The sequence below is a fragment of the Leptonotus elevatus genome, chromosome 6 (genome assembly GCF_054856555.1).
Source record: "Leptonotus elevatus isolate MCC_2025b chromosome 6, RoL_Lele_1.0, whole genome shotgun sequence".
In the NCBI taxonomy this organism is placed as follows: domain Eukaryota; kingdom Metazoa; phylum Chordata; class Actinopteri; order Syngnathiformes; family Syngnathidae; genus Leptonotus; species Leptonotus elevatus.
Window position 1 is genome coordinate 24278959 of NC_141244.1, and position 20223 is coordinate 24299181.

The window sequence follows — 20223 nt, forward strand, 5'->3', positions numbered from 1 at the left end:
GTACTGTAAACTATTTAAATAGCACACAAACCCAGATATTTTGTTAAAAGGGGTTTTAATCTTTCATCAAACTAATCCATACACAAAAGAAACATCACCAATTTAGCGAAATATACAAAACGCATCCTAGGTTAAGAACGTCGGGGTACACACATTCAGATTTTTTACCTCTTGACAGAGTTTTCAAATGTGAGCGTCTCCACACATGATCAGGAAGTAGTACCAAATCTGACCTGTGAGAGGCGACATGGCGCCTCAGAGCATTCCAGACTGTTAAGATAAAGTTGGACTGAGCAATTATGACTTGGACCGGCAACTCATAATTAGTGGAGCACACCGACTAGAAATTAACTCAAGTGTTCCACGAAGAAATTTATTTCACAATGATCCCAACTTTAATTATTGCGGTGAGGTGTTTACGGTATATGTTTGGGTGTAGTCTTTCGTCGCTCACTTCAGTTGTAGCCTCAAAAACCTGGCTTGATTGAACAGGAAGCGCGGGAGAAATGATTACAATTCATAAAGTAGCCAATTGAAGACTTTGTTTAAAAAAAAAAAAAAATGAAAGTAATATATTTGGAACTAGCTGGACAAACAGTGCTTATTGTTATTTACGTTGATAAAAACAAGAATAAAAGGACTATAATAAAGGCCAACTTCCAAATAGAAGCCCGATACTCTACAATCGAGTAAATAAACAACACATGCCACTATTTAAGGAAATCGGAAATTGCTACGACTCCGTGCAGCCGTGTACGCATGCTGTGCCACTTTTCTCTTCACTAATGACCGTGTCACACCTTCACAATGCATGTTCTCTGTTCTTCACACCACAACAACAAAAGTGTCCGCGAGCAACCAATCAAACCTCAACACTTTGCTGCTCACATTTGCCGCATACTTCCTGGACAGGCTTACACTGCGCCATTTCCTCCTCCGTGCCCGGCAGTGCCGAAGCCCGTTTGACTTCTGAGTGGTAACCTGAGCGACGGGCAACACAATGAAGCACAGCTGTCATTAACTTTAATTGCTTTCATAAAGATCATATTATATGTTTACCGTGCTTGGATCGGAGCCAGCTTCGAAAGGGTAAGACGAGGGCGAAAACGACCGCTGCCAGAACGACACACACGGGCAGAGCTTCCGCCAAGTACCGCTTTGCATCTGCAAGGCAAGCAAATAACTTCACTTAAAACAAAGACGATTGCCCGAATTAACAGAACGTTGCCCAATGATAGTGTGCTAGCTTAATGCTAACATAATGTAAAAACGCCAAAGACAGGCGAACAAAACGAGCACTGATGTTGCGGTAGTCATAACCGTATAAGCAACGAACGCAAAAACACTCTTCCTTTATGCTTACCTTTTCATTTAAGAAATCATCTGTGTTGGTGATTGTTTTTGATACTGCCCCCTGGTGGCCAAGTTGCACACACCAGAAGAAGGCCACAATGTCCGTTGAACGGAAGCATGAAATCATGATGCAAAAATCACTTCATTATTTATATTCTATGAAGTAATTATGTCTTTATGAAGTACATTAGTGTGGATTTTTTTCATTTAATAAATTACAATTTGAAGGAAAAAAAATGGGCTTGAACAGATTAATGCTGCTTCCATTCATTTCAATGGGAAAGATGATTTGGCATAAGAGTGTTTTGAGAGGTGCGCCTAATAATTTGGCCCCCTTGATTCCATGACTTAATAGGGGACAAAATATTAGAAACCCTTGTCATCTTCAACCTCAATAACAAACCTACTGCTGTTACTTCAATTTCTCGCCATCTTGTACTATGTAACACGAATAATGGTTCCCGGGCTCCGTTATTTATTAGCATTGGATGGTGGTTGTGTTTGAACAGATGTTTTGTGGTACCTGTGGCGCCGGACTTGACGGTTCCTGGTATGTGCAAACACTGCGTGCACGCTTCATCCGCGCACTCGTAACCCACTTGACATCTGCACAAGGCATTCTGGGAGCTTCGGCAGGGGGACTCGTACTCCATATTGGCTAAAAGATGCAAATCCGTGGTGAGAAGGTTAGGTCGAGTGTTGTAGTGACTTTGGGCGGAGCTTATTAAAGTAAAACAAAAAAGCGAGCAAACCCAAAGCTGCTTCAGCCTTGGTTTCATCAAACTGTTATAAAATTCAAAGGCTGCCATCTTGTTTTGTGAAATCCGTGATACAAAAATACTCTGTTTAAATACTACTTAGAAATGTTTTTAGAGCATATATGGCACGTTAAAAAAAATTTTTATATTGCAAACACCCACAAATCAAATTCCCTGCCTGCCACAGCTAAGATGCCCCAGGGGTCTGTCTTGGGGCCACTCTTCATTATCTACGTCAGGGGTGTCAAACTCATATTAGCTCAGGCGCCACATGGAGGAAAATATATTACCAAGTGGGCCGGATCGGTAAAACAATGGTATAAAACAAAAACAAATGCCGTCAATTATACGTAGATTTTTGCTATTTGTGACCCAGCCCTAAATTATATTATATAATAATAATCATCATCATCATCATATTGTTCCAAAAAATATAAAAATGCAACGTGGCAACATTTTCCCTCTATGAGTTCCGGATGTGTTAAATCAACCTGTTTTGCATATATATTGTTCCCAGAATGCATTGTGGCGTTAATCCTTGTCATGTGTTTATGTTACCAGTAATTGAATTTGTGTCGTATTTAACACATCCGTGTACAAGTTGCGTTGCTCATCTGAGGACTGCTTGTGAAATTACGAATTTATATGTTTTAATTGTGGCCGGATGATTAATTGGTCAGACATTACTTTTTTTTTTCTTTTTTTTCTTTTTTTTTTACAAAATCGTCTCGCCCACCCAAGCACAAGGAGAACATGCAAACCTCAGCTCCTCTACTGTGCCAGCTACAACATAACAATTTTTTTCCCCACCAAATTCCTGTGGAAAGACCCGAATTCCCGCGACTCCCGTTCATTACCTTTAAACTTCACCATCGTGAGGGGAAAATAAATTAGACGTTGACTCACGTTTGTCACACATTGTGCAAACATCGCAGCTCATCTCCACGTTGTAGGAGTCGGTGTAGCGCTCACCCGTGCAGTGCCCGCACTCGATCTTGCAAGTGGTCAGAGAGCGTCGAACCATGTGCTCGCCTACCAAACACGCACGCAAACGCGACGGTTGATAATGGCGCATGATCGAACCGCGCGGATGTTGCGGAGGCCGCTTTACCTGGCGGGCACTTGTCGCAGCAACGTTGCGGTGCCTTCACGGGCCACGCGTATTCTGAGTTCTTGCATTGCAGTGACAGCACGGAGGAATACAAGCACAGGCTGCAAAGGGATGTCAAAAGTCGACGTGGGAGTGCGTGCATCTGCGGGGAAGACCAGGAGGAAAATGGAGAAGATATATATGACTTAATTGGACTTTATGAGTCTCAGCTTGATAAATCTTACTTACAATCCTGGCAAGTTACCAGTTTGCTATGATGCGGAAGCAACTTTGCGAAGCAGGTAAAAAAAACAACAACATAACTTTGCCTTAAGTCTGCTAGCTTAATGCTAACCCATAATGGAAAAATGCTATTGATCGCAAAAAATATATATACAATTTCTAATATGAATAGATTATTAAATGCGGCCCCACTTGTCTTAAAACATGTTTTTTTCTGGTTAATATTGCGTTTTGTGAAATATGAACAAAGCAGCAGCCAAATCCCCCCATTTTGATCCATCTCAGGGGGGGGGGGCCTCCATTTTGCCTCTTGCCGTCGACTGCAAATGACATCACAATTGCTCAGGTGGCAACCAGTCACGACTCAGCTTGCCAACATCACATGACCAAATTCAGAAAACAGCTGAGCCGCGATTGGTCGATACCTGAGATGGACAAAAACGGGGGGAGTTTCCTGAACTTCAAGGCACAGCTGTGTCGTGGACAACAACTTTGCTACTGTGTTCCTTTCACTTGTAACCTACTAGCCGATGCCTGTCCTTCCTGAATAGCAGCCAACAACATACACATGTGACTATTTGGTAGTAATAAAACCTTTGATACTGCCAATCACCATAACACTGTTATTATTACTTCCTTATCTAGCTTGTAAAGGCCTCTGTCATATCTATCTTGTCACTTTTCTGTCACATAATCTCAACTCGGTCTCGCTTCTTTTCCAGCTTTCTTCCTCGTCTCTTACTCGCGCGGGCTTCACTTGCTTTATTGACGTCCAGTACGAGGAGTGTGGCTCCAGACCTGTTAAGCGCCTTGAGATAACTTCTGCTTTGAAGTGGCGCTGTCAAAATACAATTGACTTAAAACGCTGATGCAATGTCTTTCAACCTACTTATCTTAAAAGGTGAACTCAACTCAAAGTACGCAGAAGCTGGCCTACACAATTTCCACACAAGCTAACGTATCCTCTTTAGCAAAAGATTGAACTAGCGGCGTTGCACTCACCGTGGATGAGGAGACAAAAAATGCAGCCTGAGACCCCCGTCGACAACTGTCAAAATGAACGGTGGGCCACAAGCGTGCGACTTTGACTAATTTGAAATGTCACTGAGATTGTGACTCATTGTGAAAACCCAGCATTTGGCTGCCATCGCTCAGTTCTCACGGCGGCGACCCCCTTCCTCTCTGCAGAGACCCTCGCAGCCTTCCTCTCGACATTCGGCAAAATGTTTTCCTCTTCCAGGAAGTTACTTATTCTGATTAATAGCCGTGCGGCTCGTAATAGGTTTGACCTTCACCAGTCATATGAAGGCTAGCACCCAAACAGACTAGTTTAAAAAATGTAGAACTTAACCACCAAATGGTTTTACACGATACAATCTAATCTACATAAACAAAAACAGTTTTTTTGAATGTATTGAAAACACTGAAACATCTAAAAGAAAATGACTGTAAACTAGAGTTCACATTAACGATCCGCATTCACAATTCATATTGACATTACTCATTGCATGACCGAATCAACTCGAATGGGTTTACTTAATGTACTTTTGCCAAAAACATTTCAGCCCAACAAATGAAAAATCTAATTTGATCAAATTAGTAAAAGGAGTGCACTTACATGGCGCTTTAGCTTGATCATACTGTATTTTTTACAAAACTATATTCACTTATCTCATTTAAACGTATTGGAGTGTGTTAGAGTAGACAATATTAAGTATTGTACTCTTTGCGTGTTCAATTAACTGAATGGTGAGATTCTGTTGAAGGAGTTCCTTTGCAAAGATTTTTAATTAACAGAAGCTTCTGGTCCACATTGACAAATTCACCCAAGCGATGTCTCTGTTCTGATGTGGCTCCTTCCTCTTGGCTCACATCGCTATTTATTCACAAAGAGGGTTCAAAAAAAGGTCAGCCCACAACCCACCTGGTCACAACCAAATGAACACAAGAAAATCCCTCTCTCCTCCCTTCTGCAAGTTCAGCAAATTCCCATAGCTATAAATCAGATTAAAAGAATACAATCACACATCGGCCCGTCTCCTTCGGAAGAGACAGATACCAGACCCATACACTCCCTTATTTTCTCAGGAGTGTGAGACACAGAAAAATGCTATTCATTTAGCCATACTGAGTTAACTAAATTATAAACGGCTAAAATATAATTTAAAACTGAAAAACAATGTTAATAACTTAACAATCCCTCATTTGAGCTCATAAGAGCTCAACACATTAAAACATTTTTTTTCAATGGTTGTGTGGTAAAAATAATTATCCTTAAAACATCCCTTTAGCAGAAGAGGAGGTAATTTAGCAATCATATGACATTAAAAAACAATTTGATACATTTAAAAGATTTTTAGTAAAATAAGCATAGCATATGTGAGGCTTAACATAAAATGTTGTTCATTAAAAAGTGTCGCAATGTATCAGCAGACGAATATGTGTTCTTTGAAGCCATCTTGTAATGAAGTTCTTTGAAGGTCTTTTTGAATGAAAAGAGTGTCGCAATAGTTCGTTTCTTCTTCAAGAATTTGGGGTAGACTACCCAAATTCTTCGATTTGTCACCTGGGATTATTCTGCCCAAAATGTGACTGATTAAAGGAATGATTGCCCAAGAAAAGGCACTTGCTCTTGATCCGTTGACTGATGTCCTCAAACGGCAGCTCCGGAACCGGGCACGGATTCAGCTGACGTGGCTCCAGGTCGGAGGTGATAAGATTGATGCTCCAGTTGTGGAATTTCGTCTCTCCTTTCAACCTGAGAGCATCAGTTGATGAGATGGCCGAGCCTGGCACGTCTCCGGAAGCCTTGTAGACCAGATGTGGCATTTTCTCTGTGCAGAGAACTGCACAAGATTTCCTCACCAACCCCCTGGGGCCGTTCTCCTGAGTGCAAAAACTTTTCATTTTTAGTTTCTCATAAACTCACATAAATTTTATTTGGAGGAAAAAACCCTGATAGTTTTTGTTAGTTGGGATTAGTAAATGTTATTTGATTAAGATCCGTAGGTCCTGTGCTGTTGGAACAGGAAAAGATCTATTTTTGTGACATTAAATTAGAGCCCAGCCCTTGATTGAGTTGAATGACATTCGCTCATTCATTAATATAAGACAGAGCTTGTAAATATTTATCTTTCAAATAGGTTTTGTTCAATAATAGGTAATTTTTTACCATGACTTAATTTGTTCTAAATTTGCATAACTGTGCCTTTCATATCTTATTCTCTTCCCAGAATCCCATGACCGGCCGAATCCTGGCATGCTGGGAAAAACTCACATATATTCATATTATCTATACTCTTTTGCAAACACTGGGCTCCAAACATTACATTTTTCAAATGTGATTCTGAGATAAAAGATATAATATAATATAATTACCTTCATTCGGCGAATATGCATTATTGTCCTTGCTTGCTTCAGACTTACTTTGCGATCGATTTCCTCTGATAGATTTCTTCATATTCAAACTGTAAATTATCATTTTCAAACTCATCCTGTCAATTGGAGTGTAGGCCGATACCCCACAACCTTTTTAATTTCGTTTTCAAGTTTGATTTAAATTTTCTAACTCGTCTACATTGGTTAAATTCTTAAACATAAACTCCCTCATTTGACAAAGATCCACTGATTTTTTCAAACATGTCAAGATAAAGGGAGGACAAAATAAAAACCTCATGACTCAAAAGACGTCATAAATAACTCAACCCTCTAAATCAGGCTATGAGATAAACAAAAGAGCTACAAAACACTATAAAACTAAACATAAGCAGATACAACTTAAGACACTAATATATGATGACTTTGGGGCCATAAAAATAGAGGTAACCATATTACTCTAATTCTCCTAGAGTCCCGAAAATTATTTAAACTGCCAATCAACCTCACCTCTTTTAGAGATTAGTGGGGCGGAGGATAAAATCACACAAAATTTACAAATATCTACCATTTCCTAGATTTAATCAAACTAAAAATCATCTTCAAACTGCTAATCTTTCACATATTAGCGGGGCTCATAAAAAACACAGCACACAAAAATATTTCTGGGATTTATAAATCACAGTGCTGTAAAAAAAAAATATATATATATATCAAACTTAGCCATCAAACTCTTAGTTAGTCTTTTACTTGTTACTACTCATTTTATTCTATTATTTATTTTATACTATAGCTGCAGCTGGACGAAGTCCAAAAAAGTTCCTCACGGGGAAAATAAAAATATATCATATCATAACATATTAATAAAATTCCCATTGTACCAATTCAGAAACTGATTCTCCCAAAAATATAGGCAAAAATGTAGTAGGCTATAGATTGAAATAAATTTTCTCAAATCCCTCATTTCAAATTTACATATGTCGTTTTCAATTTCCTGAAATATCTTGCTATAGATCACAGTTCCTCACTCAACACATTAAGAATGCCTTGCATATCACCATGTAGCATTTTAATGAATGGATCACATCTCATTCCGACCACCAACTTTCTCAGTCCAGACCCCCAGCAAAAGGCAGGACGGCAGCTGTTGTCAATGTTCAGTCCTGGCCAGCATGGCGGCTGTTTGTGGCAGCAATGTTCAGAGCAGGCATTTAGATTTCCTCTGGATGCAAAACAGCCATAGGGGAGAAGTCACTAGAATGAGGCGTATACACAGTCACTGGGCATTGAGGAATTTGAACATCATGTTTTTCTTAGGCACAGGACGAGAAGACTGTTGCTCTGCGGCTTTTGACCTTTGATCTCTGCCACATCCATTCAGACGCAGTCTGCAATGTGGATCCGATGACACACAGTCTTTCTGAGAGCTCACCTGATCAAAAAATGCACATTCGTTGATACAATGCTTTAAAAATGCCAGACTGAGGATATGGGACCATAGCAAGACAGTTCACTCCCTGCTTTCTCAAAAATGTTTCGTAAAAAACACAGCCTCTTTATTCATTTCTCTTTTCTTTTTTTTTTTTTCAATACCCCTTCAAATAGCTACTAGCCATACAACGTATCAGCAGCTGGGGCGCATCCCGTTCGCAGTTTGTAATCAGTGAAGGCCATCAAACCCTCATCTGCCTTGGAACTCAAACATCAGTTTCTGAAATGACACACTCAGAGAAAAAACAAATATTAAAAATCATTATCAACATGTCAATTTCAAAAACATTCATAAGTCCTTATTCAACTATCTTACTTCCAGCCACAGCTATAAAGATGTAGGCATAATTATATCAACTCTCAAACAAAATGCCATTATTTTATCATTACTCTTTATTCATTTGTCCCGAAAAGGGAAAGTTAACAAATTAACCATCGTCATCAATCATTAAAGTGTAAAGATTTATTAGCTCAGTCAAATACTATTACTTATTTTATATTGTTTATCATTCCTCTCTTACCATTTTGACAAAAAAGAGTCCCATTACGAGGACACATTATGCTCACAGCGCACAGCTCAGCCCCCACCTTTTTTTCTAACCTAGAAACGGGGGAAGGGGGGGGGGAGGAATCTTAACATTCTAAATCGCAAAACCTATTTTATCATATTCCCATTAATAAAACAAACGCCACTATCACAACAATATCATCTCACACAAAACAACACCAAACTTAGTTAAAATATTAAAGAAAAACAAACAAAATCCCCATATGCACACTTCTCACTTACAAACCCCCACCTTTTTTTAGAAGCTAGGTCACACACTCAAATGCATACGCACACACTCTTCAGTCATTATAAAAAAATAAAATAAACGGTGTTATTCCTTCAATTCGTTGTCTACAAATCTTATAGCATTTAAACCGCAGTTCCATACGGTGATTTCAGTAAACGGGTTAACTTCAAACACATCACCCGTAAACTACTCCAACAATGCTGGAGTCATTTTAACATCAAATTCAGCCTTTTTCCATTACCAACAAAGAAAATACAAAAGTCTGACATACCATTTTGTCCAGCGAAAGCTTTGTATACAATCGATCCATAGTTCGTTTTTTCATTGTTCATCGACGCTTTTATTTTTCGCTGAACCGGAAGCGCATTCAGGACAAACCATTCTGCATCCGGGTCGAAATCGCCTCCATTTTTGTTTGTAGTTTTTATGTTTACTTCCGGATTCAATACAGTGACGTCTCACTTTCAATATTAATAGTTCAATATGTTAACACATATGGCCACACACAGACACACATAAGAATCACGTGACCTCTCGTTTATACACAGCGGTTACCCAATCCCGCTGAGCTAAACTGTTCTCCCTTTATTGCAAAATTTTTGCAAGGCGCTTATTTTTTAAGAAATTTGTCACGCGCTCACGAATTCAACCGTGGAACAAAAGGAATTCAAACGGGAATCCTGACCTCAAAACTACATATTGTAGAAGCGCCTACAAAATAAAATAAATCACGTAATCTCTCGATTGCAAATACAGTGATACAAAATCCAATCATCGCTGTAATCAACCTGGACCCCTTTCTGTTCAATTTCAAACAGGCGCTTTTTCAAAAAAAAAAACATATTACGTGTAAATAGGACTTTTTCAATAAGAGCCATGAACAAATATGATACTCGTCCCCAAATCGGCCAAAACTGCTTAAAAAGCAGAGCGCATACCATAATCTTCAATATATATTATGGTCTAAGGATTCTTCATAGCGTTGACGAAAAACAAAACAAATCAAAAAATTAACCGCTATTTCTTCCTGTACAAAAAAAGCTTCATCACTTCGAGTCTGCATTACGTCACCTTCAAATGCACCACTCCACGACGTGTTTAGTTCAATATCGTCGGAATTATCACAACTCACAATAGAACGACATCAAACTACACTCGTTCACACAGATCTCTTTTAAAATTTAGACAATTTTGGAAGACGAAAAAACCAGCTGCAGCGGACCAGACAGACAAAACTTCTTCTACGTGGATAAAGATCTCCACTTACCGTACTTTATTTATTTAGGCCTAGAAGTTCCGCCCGTCCTTGAACGCCGCAGCCTGTTCCACGTCAAAATAACACCATCCGTTTGGTTCAACGGAGGAGACCATTCGTTATAATTCAGCGTCGGCGGTCACCATTTGTTAGAGTAGACAATATTAAGTATTGTACTCTTTGCGTGTTCAATTAACTGAATGGTGAGATTCTGTTGAAGGAGTTCCTTTGCAAAGATTTTTAATTAACAGAAGCTTCTGGTCCACATTGACAAATTCACCCAAGCGATGTCTCTGTTCTGATGTGGCTCCTTCCTCTTGGCTCACATCGCTATTTATTCACAAAGAGGGTTCAAAAAAAGGTCAGCCCACAACCCACCTGGTCACAACCAAATGAACACAAGAAAATCCCTCTCTCCTCCCTTCTGCAAGTTCAGCAAATTCCCATAGCTATAAATCAGATTAAAAGAATACAATCACACATCGGCCCGTCTCCTTCGGAAGAGACAGATACCAGACCCATACACTCCCTTATTTTCTCAGGAGTGTGAGACACAGAAAAATGCTATTCATTTAGCCATACTGAGTTAACTAAATTATAAACGGCTAAAATATAATTTAAAACTGAAAAACAATGTTAATAACTTAACAATCCCTCATTTGAGCTCATAAGAGCTCAACACATTAAAACATTTTTTTTCAATGGTTGTGTGGTAAAAATAATTATCCTTAAAACATCCCTTTAGCAGAAGAGGAGGTAATTTAGCAATCATATGACATTAAAAAACAATTTGATACATTTAAAAGATTTTTAAGTAAGCTAGTTTTATCTCTCTCTAGCACGTGCTAGCCGGCCAAGAGCGAGACGATAGCTGGCCAAATATTACCGTTGCTAGCATAGCATTAGCCAGCCAAATATTCCCATAACTAATTCCGGGCGTCCGCTCGAATGTAGCTTTGACGTGTTTTTCACTCCCCATGTGGCTACGTCACACGTACGGACGGAGATGTAAGGGACATCTAAACATCTCTTGACGACATTATGGTAAATTCTGGTTCGGTTTTCATTTTCTGCGGCCGAGTCACCACCAATTCGTGCGCAGCCCTACTGTGAACTGTGAAGGGGGCTCGGGCAGGTTTTGGGGCTGCTTTGCTACATCTGACATGATATGTTTTGAATATGTGAAGTGCAATAAATCTCAGGACGAGCAACGTATTCTGTAGTGAAATGTTTGGCTCACTGTCCAAATGCCTGCAACAAAAGCAATGCTTGCTTTTCTTGAGTTCATTTGTCAATTTCAAGTTATTTCAGCCACCATAGTGTTTTTTTTCTTTTTTTCTTTTTTTTCTTTGGGTAGCAACAATTTTGTGTGTACATTACTACACCATTTCTATGTGTCTTTAAATTCCCTTTCATTTGAGGACAGGTAGATGTTAAAGTCCAAAAGGGACTAAAACACGGAGCTCTATTGACTTGGGTCAGCAAATAGAGCTCAGAGTCCAAAATGACCACAATGAAGCAATATTTAGCTTTTACTGGAATACATTGCCAAGTGTTTTTTTCTGGTTAATATTATAGTTTGTGGAATATGAATTCTGCCAAGGAGGTTAAGTTTTCATTTCTTGGTCTGTTACCTCCACCAAGCACAAACGTTTTCTTTTTTTCAATTTGTTGGTGGGTTAGCAGGATTAAACAAAATTGAAAATACCATTTAAAAAGTCATAGGCCACCTTTATGTATTGTTTTAAGTATACATAAATAACTAGAATGCCACTCAGTAAAGCAAAGACCTCCACCAAGTCTGGATTCTTAACAACGCAAAAAGCCATCAAAACTAAAAAAGCAAGTTTTTCTTCTGTGGGCCAAGGGATTACACTTTATTTACAAAACAAAACAAAATGGAATTAATTTTCACTTTTTGGTTACTGTCTACTTGTATTGGGGACACAGTTGCTGCGGGTGGAAGCTTGTTTTGCACATTACTGCCACCCATAGGACTGGAGTGAAACAGTTTTATTGAGTCATGATTTATGACCCGATGTGCTTGCATTGTGCGGCAGCCACCCACATTACCGCCACCTACTGGATTGGAGTGGACCAGTATTGTATGCGCGTTCAAGTGCATGTATTAACAATGTATTTAAAAAAAATAAAAAAGTGTGTTTTAATATGTTTAAAGTCTGTGGGAGGAGGAAAGTTATTTATTTATTTATTTTTTTGGGTTGGATGGATTTTCACACATTGCGTACAGCGTCTTCCCCTGTGATGAAAGGTTTCAGTGATAGTGGGTTCGTGAACGTCCCACGATAAAGCGAAACAACATGCAATCATTAGTTGTAAGCGGTCCTAAGTGTGGTCGCAAAGAGATAATCATCAAACCGCTGTGTGGCCAGCATGACTTCACTTGTTGTGATATGAGTGTTTGGCCCAAAATAAATAAAAAACCCCCGTAAAAGAGAGCTCTTGTATGTTTGCGAGTCATTGTTAATGACATGACTTCATTTTCAGTACATCGCGCCGACTGCTCGACAACAAAAGCGGCCCCTTGCTCATTTCTACCAAAACTGAGGACGAGACACGTGAAGTGCAAAACGGGAAGTGTCTGACATGATGACTCAACATGGCGACTGCGCGCTGACCCGACAGCGTTTGCTGCCAGGCTTGTCACATGTCAAGCTTAACACAAGAGACACTTGGGAGTGGAAGCCGAGTGGCGGGAACTCGGTGACCTCTTTGTGGTGGTGAAACACATCTTTGACTTTGTGACTTTTTGAGTCTGGTATTCAGTGTTTGTACAGTACGCATGCAGTGACAAGAAAAAAGGTTTACACCTTGAAGATACTTTGTTGAGCTGCTGTCACAATGCTCGGCTTGTAATTAAAACTGTCAGTGAGGTATTTTTTTTTCAACAATGTGTCAATTGTTATGGGAGTTTATGACTATTGCAGTGGTTTATTGCCGAAGTGATTTTCAAGTTTTCTTTTGGTGAAGATGTAAACGTGAGAGTGAGCAGTCAAGGGATGGATCGCATGGATATCTTTAATTTAATAATTTTTTTTCAGTCGTTTTCTGTACTAAAAAGACGCTCTGTGGCATTTCTTATTTATTCAGTACATAATTATATATTTGTTTAATTTGTTTAACATTTGATTATTAAATACACATTTAAACAGTATTACTTGCTGTGCTTGCACAATTTAATTTTAGAATAATTCTAAAAATGAACAGGGATAGTGCTACACTAAGGCTAGGGGGGGGGGGGGGGGGGCTGTAGCCTACTCAGAAATATGTGCAGCCCCAGTTAGCCAGCATTGTATTTGATATTTTAAAATATATTTACAAATTATTTTCTCAATATCACCCCCCTTCCCTATCAATCAAGCCCCTCTTATAGGCCCAGAGAGAAAAAGAAGGGGGGGGGGGAATCCTGCAGATGATTAATGCCTCATGCAGGATTATGCAGTACTTTATTGCAGTTCATTAAGACTGCAGTTCACTCTGTAGAATTGTTTTCATAGAAATAACAGAATTCATAAATATATATTTTTTAATTAACATTGAATCCACATTGAAAAGACCATCCTTTGTATTTTTGAGGTATCTCTCTCTCTCTCTCTCTCTCTCTCTCTCTCTCTCTCTCTCTCTCTGCCCTCCCTCGCAATCCATCCATCCGTCGATTTGTTGGTTGGAGAGGGTTAAATGCCCAACGAAGATTTCCTTGAAATGATGACGTGACTCTATTTCCCGTTTGACGCCGCCTCCCTCTCTCGGTGTGCTCTTCTTCGCGTTAGGTGACATCTCCGTTTTGTTGTTTATTTCAACTCGGATTGGATCCGGATTCACTGGCCGCTCGCAGCGCTCCTTGTCCAGGTAAAAAAAAAGACAAACTCAAGCGGACGAGTTAAGCCGCGTTTACGTACCAAATCAGTCTGCAATCTTCCACCTTGTTACGCGTTACGGCGGCGCTCAGCCGGAAGCTGACGTGAGACACAACCGCGATTTAAAAAAAAAAAAAAAAAAAGGTCTAATTTTCAGTATACGTTCGACTTTGACGCCGTCAACGAGTGATTCGCGCGATTTATTAGTCATCGTGACAACTTTTAAAGTTACACCTGCTTGAAATCTGCGCGTTTTACGACATATCGTCTCCTACACGTCCAATGAATTTTTCGCTTGGGCTAACATTTGACTTGTTCTGTTTTATTTAATGGGGACAATTCAGTAAACTAAATTCACAATAAATTGACGTGATATTTTCAGGGTTTTGGTTGTCTTAAAAAAGGGGAGAAATATAATTAAGGATGTGTAAGTAGTCGTAACCAAACGAAATAAAGTAGCCTACTCGCGCGTAAAAAAAAATGTTCAAAATTATTTCCTGGAAGTTTAGATCGCTAAGAACAACCATGTGTAAGAAAACGTGCACAGGACAACGAAGAGTGAATCATGGCAATTTTCTAGCTATGCTCATAAAAAGTTGACATGAGGATTAATATACAGAATATACAGCAGGTGGCCTCCTAAGTCGATCTAATGTTCCATTGCAAACTTTTTTTTAATTATATGATCAAATCAAACTTTTTGAATCACCTTTTATTAACTGGATAGTGTGCTTATATAGTTGTGAAACCAATATAACTATGCAAATCTTTTAAAATGCACCATTAAAATGTTTACTTCTGCCAAGTAAAAGCACAATACTAATTGAGGGTGTGACATATTTCGAACCAGTTCAACAAGACTTTCTTTTCCAGAAGACATAATTATCCTTGTGTACATTTTTGTTTTTTTGGCTCAATTCTTTGCTTTCCATCTAAGAATCAACCCGAATGAATTGCCTTGGGACTGTGTGGAAAATTAAAAAAAATATATATATATTTTTAAGTTTACTGTAAAACTGGCACATCAAACAAAAGCGAATCAAAGATTTTATATTTAAACACTAACATGCTCCCTAAAATGCTCGTAGCATCAATGCTAATTACCCATAGCCCGTATATGGCATTTTGTATATGTTAGCATTGTTAGCATTAAGCTAACAGGGTCACTATCATCGATGATTAAATCACAATTCTTCACCTATGGGAAGTTGAGTTACTGAACATCAATACAGATGTCATACTGCTTGATACAACTACTGACATTGAAACAGGAGTTCAGAACATTTAATGTTTTTTTGTTTTTTTTTATTACGATTATTTTGCTCATAGGTGCTTGGCGCCTCCAATGGACTCATCTGAAGCGTAGGACGGGCTGCAGGCACAGCAAGATGGCCGCGCTTGGCAACCTAGTCCTGTTGACGGTGAGTCGCCACTTTTGCATTTTTTTTTGTGTTATCACCCCCAGGACATGAAGCGTAACAGAATGTGGTCTCACCAGCATCATCTGCTTTGTTTGACAGTGCGTGTTGACACCCACGTTGGCACTAATTCCCACCCTCAAGGAGAAGACATGTCCAGACGGAGACTACGCTGTAAACAACTTTTGCTGCAACAAATGTCCACGGGGTAAGTTGGCGTCAACATGGTAACAATGATCACATTGACTTTTTTTTTTTTTTTACTTGTACCCAGAAGATTCTTTTATCCCAGTCTTGCATCAAATCCTCGCTCATTTTAAAAGTAACTTAGGTACTTTATGGGTTACTTGTAAAAGTAACTTAGTTACTTTACTTTACTTGATTTTAGTAGTAACTTACTTTCCCTGATTTCTTGATTTTAAAAGTAACTTTGTTACTTCATGGATTACTTGATTTTAAAAGTAATTTAGTTACTTTACTGATTACTTGATTTTAAAAGAACTTAGTTACTTGTCCCGATTACTTGACTTTAAAAGTAACAAAATGAGGTTACAAGCTCTTCTATTAGTTACTTTCAGGAGATACTGACAATTCCGCTTAACAGTTCCAATGTACATACGTTATCCCATTGGGTAGTCCACTTCCAAGCGCCTCATTGTCAGCATGTGAGTGTGCGCATGTCACACAGAGAAAGACAAAAGAACGCGGTGGGGGAGTCCGTCCGACTGGACAGTCAGCATGTGGACTTCAGGCTGGCGCGGCCGCTTTAGAGTGCCCCATTGTTGCGGCGGATATATTTTCACGGTTCAAATGTGTATTTATGTGTCGGCATAAGAAAAATGCGACAAGAAATAGCATCCATTGGGAGGGGAAGAATTTGCTTGACAGTTGATTGGGGCGTGGCTCCAATGTATTCAGCGGACACGCCCACAAGGCTTAGAAGTCGAGAGAACAGCTTGATTTCGACATACTTTTAATCCTTTTTCAGCTGCAAATGAACTGAATCGTGATGTCTGAATCGGAATCATTGCTTCTGTCGTTCAGGTTTCAAACTGGTGGCAAAGTGCAGCGCCGATGGGATGAGAAGTAACTGCACGGCGTGTCCCGAAGACCAGTTTATGGACCAAATGAATTACTCACCCAACTGCATGCGATGCAAACCCTGCAAAAGTAAGAAGACATGATCGTGTTTTCGATGAGTTTGAACTTTAACACAACAGCTTCAAAAGCAGGATGAATGTACAGCGGCATGCATGCTAGTGCGCTAAATTAGGAATTAATTATGCTGTGCATAAATGCTCAAACGACTTCCAAATTTCTGTCCCCGCAGAGCTGAAGCACGAAGTGGAAGTATCGAAATGTGAACGGTACCGAAACACTCTGTGCCGCTGCGAGGACGGCTACTACACCTTCACCATCGACTCGGAGACCACCGAGTGTCGAAAATGCACGCTGTGCGGCTCGGATGAGAGGGAGGTCCAAAAATGTAAGTCTTCCCTGTGAGGGTATTGTTTTCTCTTTCCATCTTGAAGTGGCAACCAAAAATTCTTTGGTCATTCGATACCGTAATTTTTCCCGTGAATAATACGCCACCCCAAGATCACAACTCAACTTTATTTATACTGTACATCTTGTGGCCATAAATTTTTTTTTTTTACATTTTAGTGCCGTTATGAAAATCCCACATGTATTTGAACATAAATTCCACACCCCGCCCAAAAGAGGAACAATCGTTACGTTGGGCGTTACTTATGTATTAATAATTAGTGATGCGAACGGCTTGTGGCCACTGCTAGCGTGCTAATTCTGCTAGCGCGCTAATTCTGCTAGCTGACACATACGGATATGAGAAAATAACATTTACCCGTACTTACTTTTCGTCATGAAACCAGTGTTGAGAAGAACATCAACATTTTAAGGCAACCAAGCTCTTGGCTGTCCTGCTGTGACCGCAGCGGAAACAGGAAATGAAATGTCCGCACCAGCGGCAGACAACTTATGATAATGATATACATTTTATAATATTTAAATTTGTAACATTAGACATTAAATATCATGTTTGAATGTAAGAACGCTTTTTTTTTTTTTTTTTTTTACAACCTCCTAAGGTGTACTGGTAAATATCCATAAAATGTGAAACATTTAGGAGCGTATATTTGCCCATTTGCTTTTGCTGCGCACATCAATCCAGTTTGTGTGCATTTTTCTTCTAAGCTATTTGCGCCATACTGACTAAAAAAGGGCCACACTCCTCCAACTGAGAAAAATACACAGAGCCCCAAGTCTCATAGTTAAGATTTTTTTTTTCCCACGTCAGAAAGTTGCAAATATGTCCATATTGATCAACTTAATAATTTGTTGACTACCATGTCCAAACCTCAGTTAATACAATTTTCAAAGAAGTATTGAATGTTTTGGGGAGCTGATTGATGATGTTCCACGGGATGATGTTTATATTCATAATGATGCCCAACAAGCAAACCAAAAAACTACGTGCTGTAAAAAAAAAGAAAAAAAAAGAAGCCATGGTTTACCCCAGAGCACTGCAAATCTTTGCAGGTGTAGATTAGGCTTTAAAAAAAATAGGATTAAAAATCCATCTCCTATGAATACTAGTAATTATAAACAGCACCGAAATAAATATAATTATTTTATTACAAATATGAAGAAAAAGTACTATTCAGGTGAGTTAAAAGGGGCCTGAAATAACATAAAAGCCACGTGGGGAGTCATCAACTAGCTTCGAAATAAGAAAAAAGGCTTCCACCAATTTTCTTTGTACAATTTCCTGATGAAAACAAAGTTTACCGTGATCCCTTTTGAAATCGCGTGTGCTTTTAACAACTATTTTGTTCATATCGGAACCGTCTTATCTGAAGCAATACAACCTATTGCTGCGTCACCGGCTGATTGCCAATTGAAAAATGGAAAGCTCAGCACGACATAGAAATTCTTCCGAACAGCATCGATCCCCGTTGTACGTTTTTCTAAAATATGAATGACTATACGCAGGTTCGGCGGAGAGGAACATTGTGTGCGAATGCAAGGAGGATTACTTCAGAGTGAACAGGAAGTGTGAGCCATGCAAGAGGTGAGTGTGCGCTTGTGTGCGCGTTGTTTATTCTTGCAACGCCGAGATTGGTATGGGGGGGAAGTGGTTTTGTTGAACCGAAACTTTTTCCATCAGCAGCAGGAGGAAAGAGAAGCTATTCCATTCTAATTTTAGTTATATATATATATATATATATATATATATATATATATATATATATATATATATATATATATATATATATTTAATACAGAGAATTGTAAAAGTAATTAGTGAGACATTATGTTTCTGAATAAACTTGTATTGCTTTTGGAATGCCGCTTCTTGTACGGTAGTTATTCAAAACGGTGGGTGTGGCTTTTCATTGTGCGATGGGGCAGTCATCATTTAGCCCTATATAAACTCTGCCTAGTGATAAGGGGACCTGTGACCCAAGAAAAACAATCGTGTGGAACAACATACATGTGTTTGTGTGATCGTTTAGAACCATCATTATGAATTTAAATGAAAAAAATATTGAAAATGATTTATGAATTTTTATAAACCACCAAATTAAAATTGAGCACGGTTTGGTGCAAACAAGTAACAACTTAGCATAATAGCTCTCAAGCAGGCTAGTATGACATTAGCCCGTAGCAAGCTAGCGGGCTAGTACGATGTTAGCCTACTAGCCCACTAGCAGGCGAGTATGAAGTTAGCCCGCTAGCTCACTAGCAGGCTAGTATGACGTTAGCCCTAGAGCTAGCCCGCTACATTTTTTAAATACACTTTTTTTTTTCTTTGAATTTGGCAGGCTTTTTAACAACACTTTTGTCTTTGATGTGTAAAATGTATGCAACGTTTTTATTTTCACATTACACATGATGACTTCAAGCAGAGCTCAATTTATTAATATTTGTGCTATTTGCTACTGTACTTTAAAGCCACACTTCCTCTGCGTGTCTTTCCACAGTTGCACAACAGAGTGCGAGCATCTCTGCAAGACGACCATTTTGCCTCTTGCCGTCGACTGCAAATGACATCACAATTGCTCAGGTGGCAACCAGTCACGACTCAGCTTGCCAACATCACATGACCAAATTCAGAAAACAGCTGAGCCGCGATTGGTCGATACCTGAGATGGCCAAAAACGGGGGGAGTTTCCTGAACTTCAAGGCACAACTGTGTCGTGGACAACAACTTTGCTACTTTGTTCCTTTCACTTGTAACCTACTCGCCGATGCCTGTCCTTCCTGAATAGCAGCCAACAACATACACATGTGACTATTTAGTAGTAATAAAACCTTTGATACTGCCAATCACCATAACACTGTTATTATTACTTCCTTATCTAGCTTGTAAAGGCCTCTGTCATATCTATCTTGTCACTTTTCTGTCACATAATCTCAACTCGGTCTCGCTTCTTTTCCAGCTTTCTTCCTCGTCTCTTACTCGCGCGGGCTTCACTTGCTTTATTGACGTCCAGTATGAGGAGTGTGGCTCCAGACCTGTTAAGCGCCTTGAGATAACTTCT

General features: G+C 39.3%; 2 protein-coding genes and 1 long non-coding RNA gene across 3 annotated transcripts; 1 reads left to right on the top strand and 2 right to left on the bottom strand.

Moving 5' to 3' along the window:
* Window positions 1-51: 51 nt before the first annotated feature.
* On the bottom strand, window positions 52-4672 carry LOC147172887 (tumor necrosis factor receptor superfamily member 5). Its single transcript, XM_086077415.1, has 6 exons — window positions 4447-4672; window positions 3223-3364; window positions 3018-3143; window positions 1877-2011; window positions 1060-1164; window positions 52-981 (listed from the first exon to the last, which is right to left on the bottom strand). The coding sequence occupies exons 2-6, from the start codon at window positions 3362-3364 to the stop codon at window positions 863-865; spliced, it is 627 nt and encodes a 208-aa protein (XP_085933541.1). The 5' UTR covers window positions 4447-4672; the 3' UTR covers window positions 52-862.
* A 608-nt stretch (window positions 4673-5280) lies between these two features.
* LOC147172888 (uncharacterized) lies at window positions 5281-10363 on the bottom strand. Its single transcript, XR_015095439.1, has 2 exons — window positions 9379-10363; window positions 5281-6330 (listed from the first exon to the last, which is right to left on the bottom strand). It is a non-coding gene; the product is annotated as an uncharacterized LOC147172888 (long non-coding RNA).
* Window positions 10364-14067: 3704 nt separating this feature from the next.
* On the top strand, window positions 14068-20017 carry LOC147172889 (tumor necrosis factor receptor superfamily member 1A-like). The gene is made up of 7 exons (XM_086077409.1): window positions 14068-14232; window positions 15570-15661; window positions 15761-15866; window positions 16703-16828; window positions 16989-17144; window positions 18671-18749; window positions 19663-20017. The coding sequence occupies exons 2-7, from the start codon at window positions 15629-15631 to the stop codon at window positions 19727-19729; spliced, it is 567 nt and encodes a 188-aa protein (XP_085933535.1). The 5' UTR covers window positions 14068-14232; window positions 15570-15628; the 3' UTR covers window positions 19730-20017.
* Window positions 20018-20223: the final 206 nt, after the last annotated feature.

Excerpts from the sequence above, each read along its gene's own strand:
- LOC147172887 (XM_086077415.1), bottom strand. The coding sequence starts at position 3,364 with ATGCACGCACTCCCACGTCGACTTTTGACATCCCTTTGCAGCCTGTGC. Across the intron at positions 2,012-3,017 it reads TTGCACAATGTGTGACAAAC|CCAATATGGAGTACGAGTCC; the intron begins GTGAGTCAACGT and ends TGCATCTTTTAG. Across the intron at positions 982-1,059 it reads CTGGCTCCGATCCAAGCACG|GTTACCACTCAGAAGTCAAA; the intron begins GTAAACATATAA and ends CCCGTCGCTCAG.
- LOC147172889 (XM_086077409.1), top strand. The coding sequence starts at position 15,629 with ATGGCCGCGCTTGGCAACCTAGTCCTGTTGACG. Across the intron at positions 15,867-16,702 it reads CTGCAACAAATGTCCACGGG|GTTTCAAACTGGTGGCAAAG; the intron begins GTAAGTTGGCGT and ends TCTGTCGTTCAG. Across the intron at positions 18,750-19,662 it reads AAGTGTGAGCCATGCAAGAG|TTGCACAACAGAGTGCGAGC; the intron begins GTGAGTGTGCGC and ends GTCTTTCCACAG.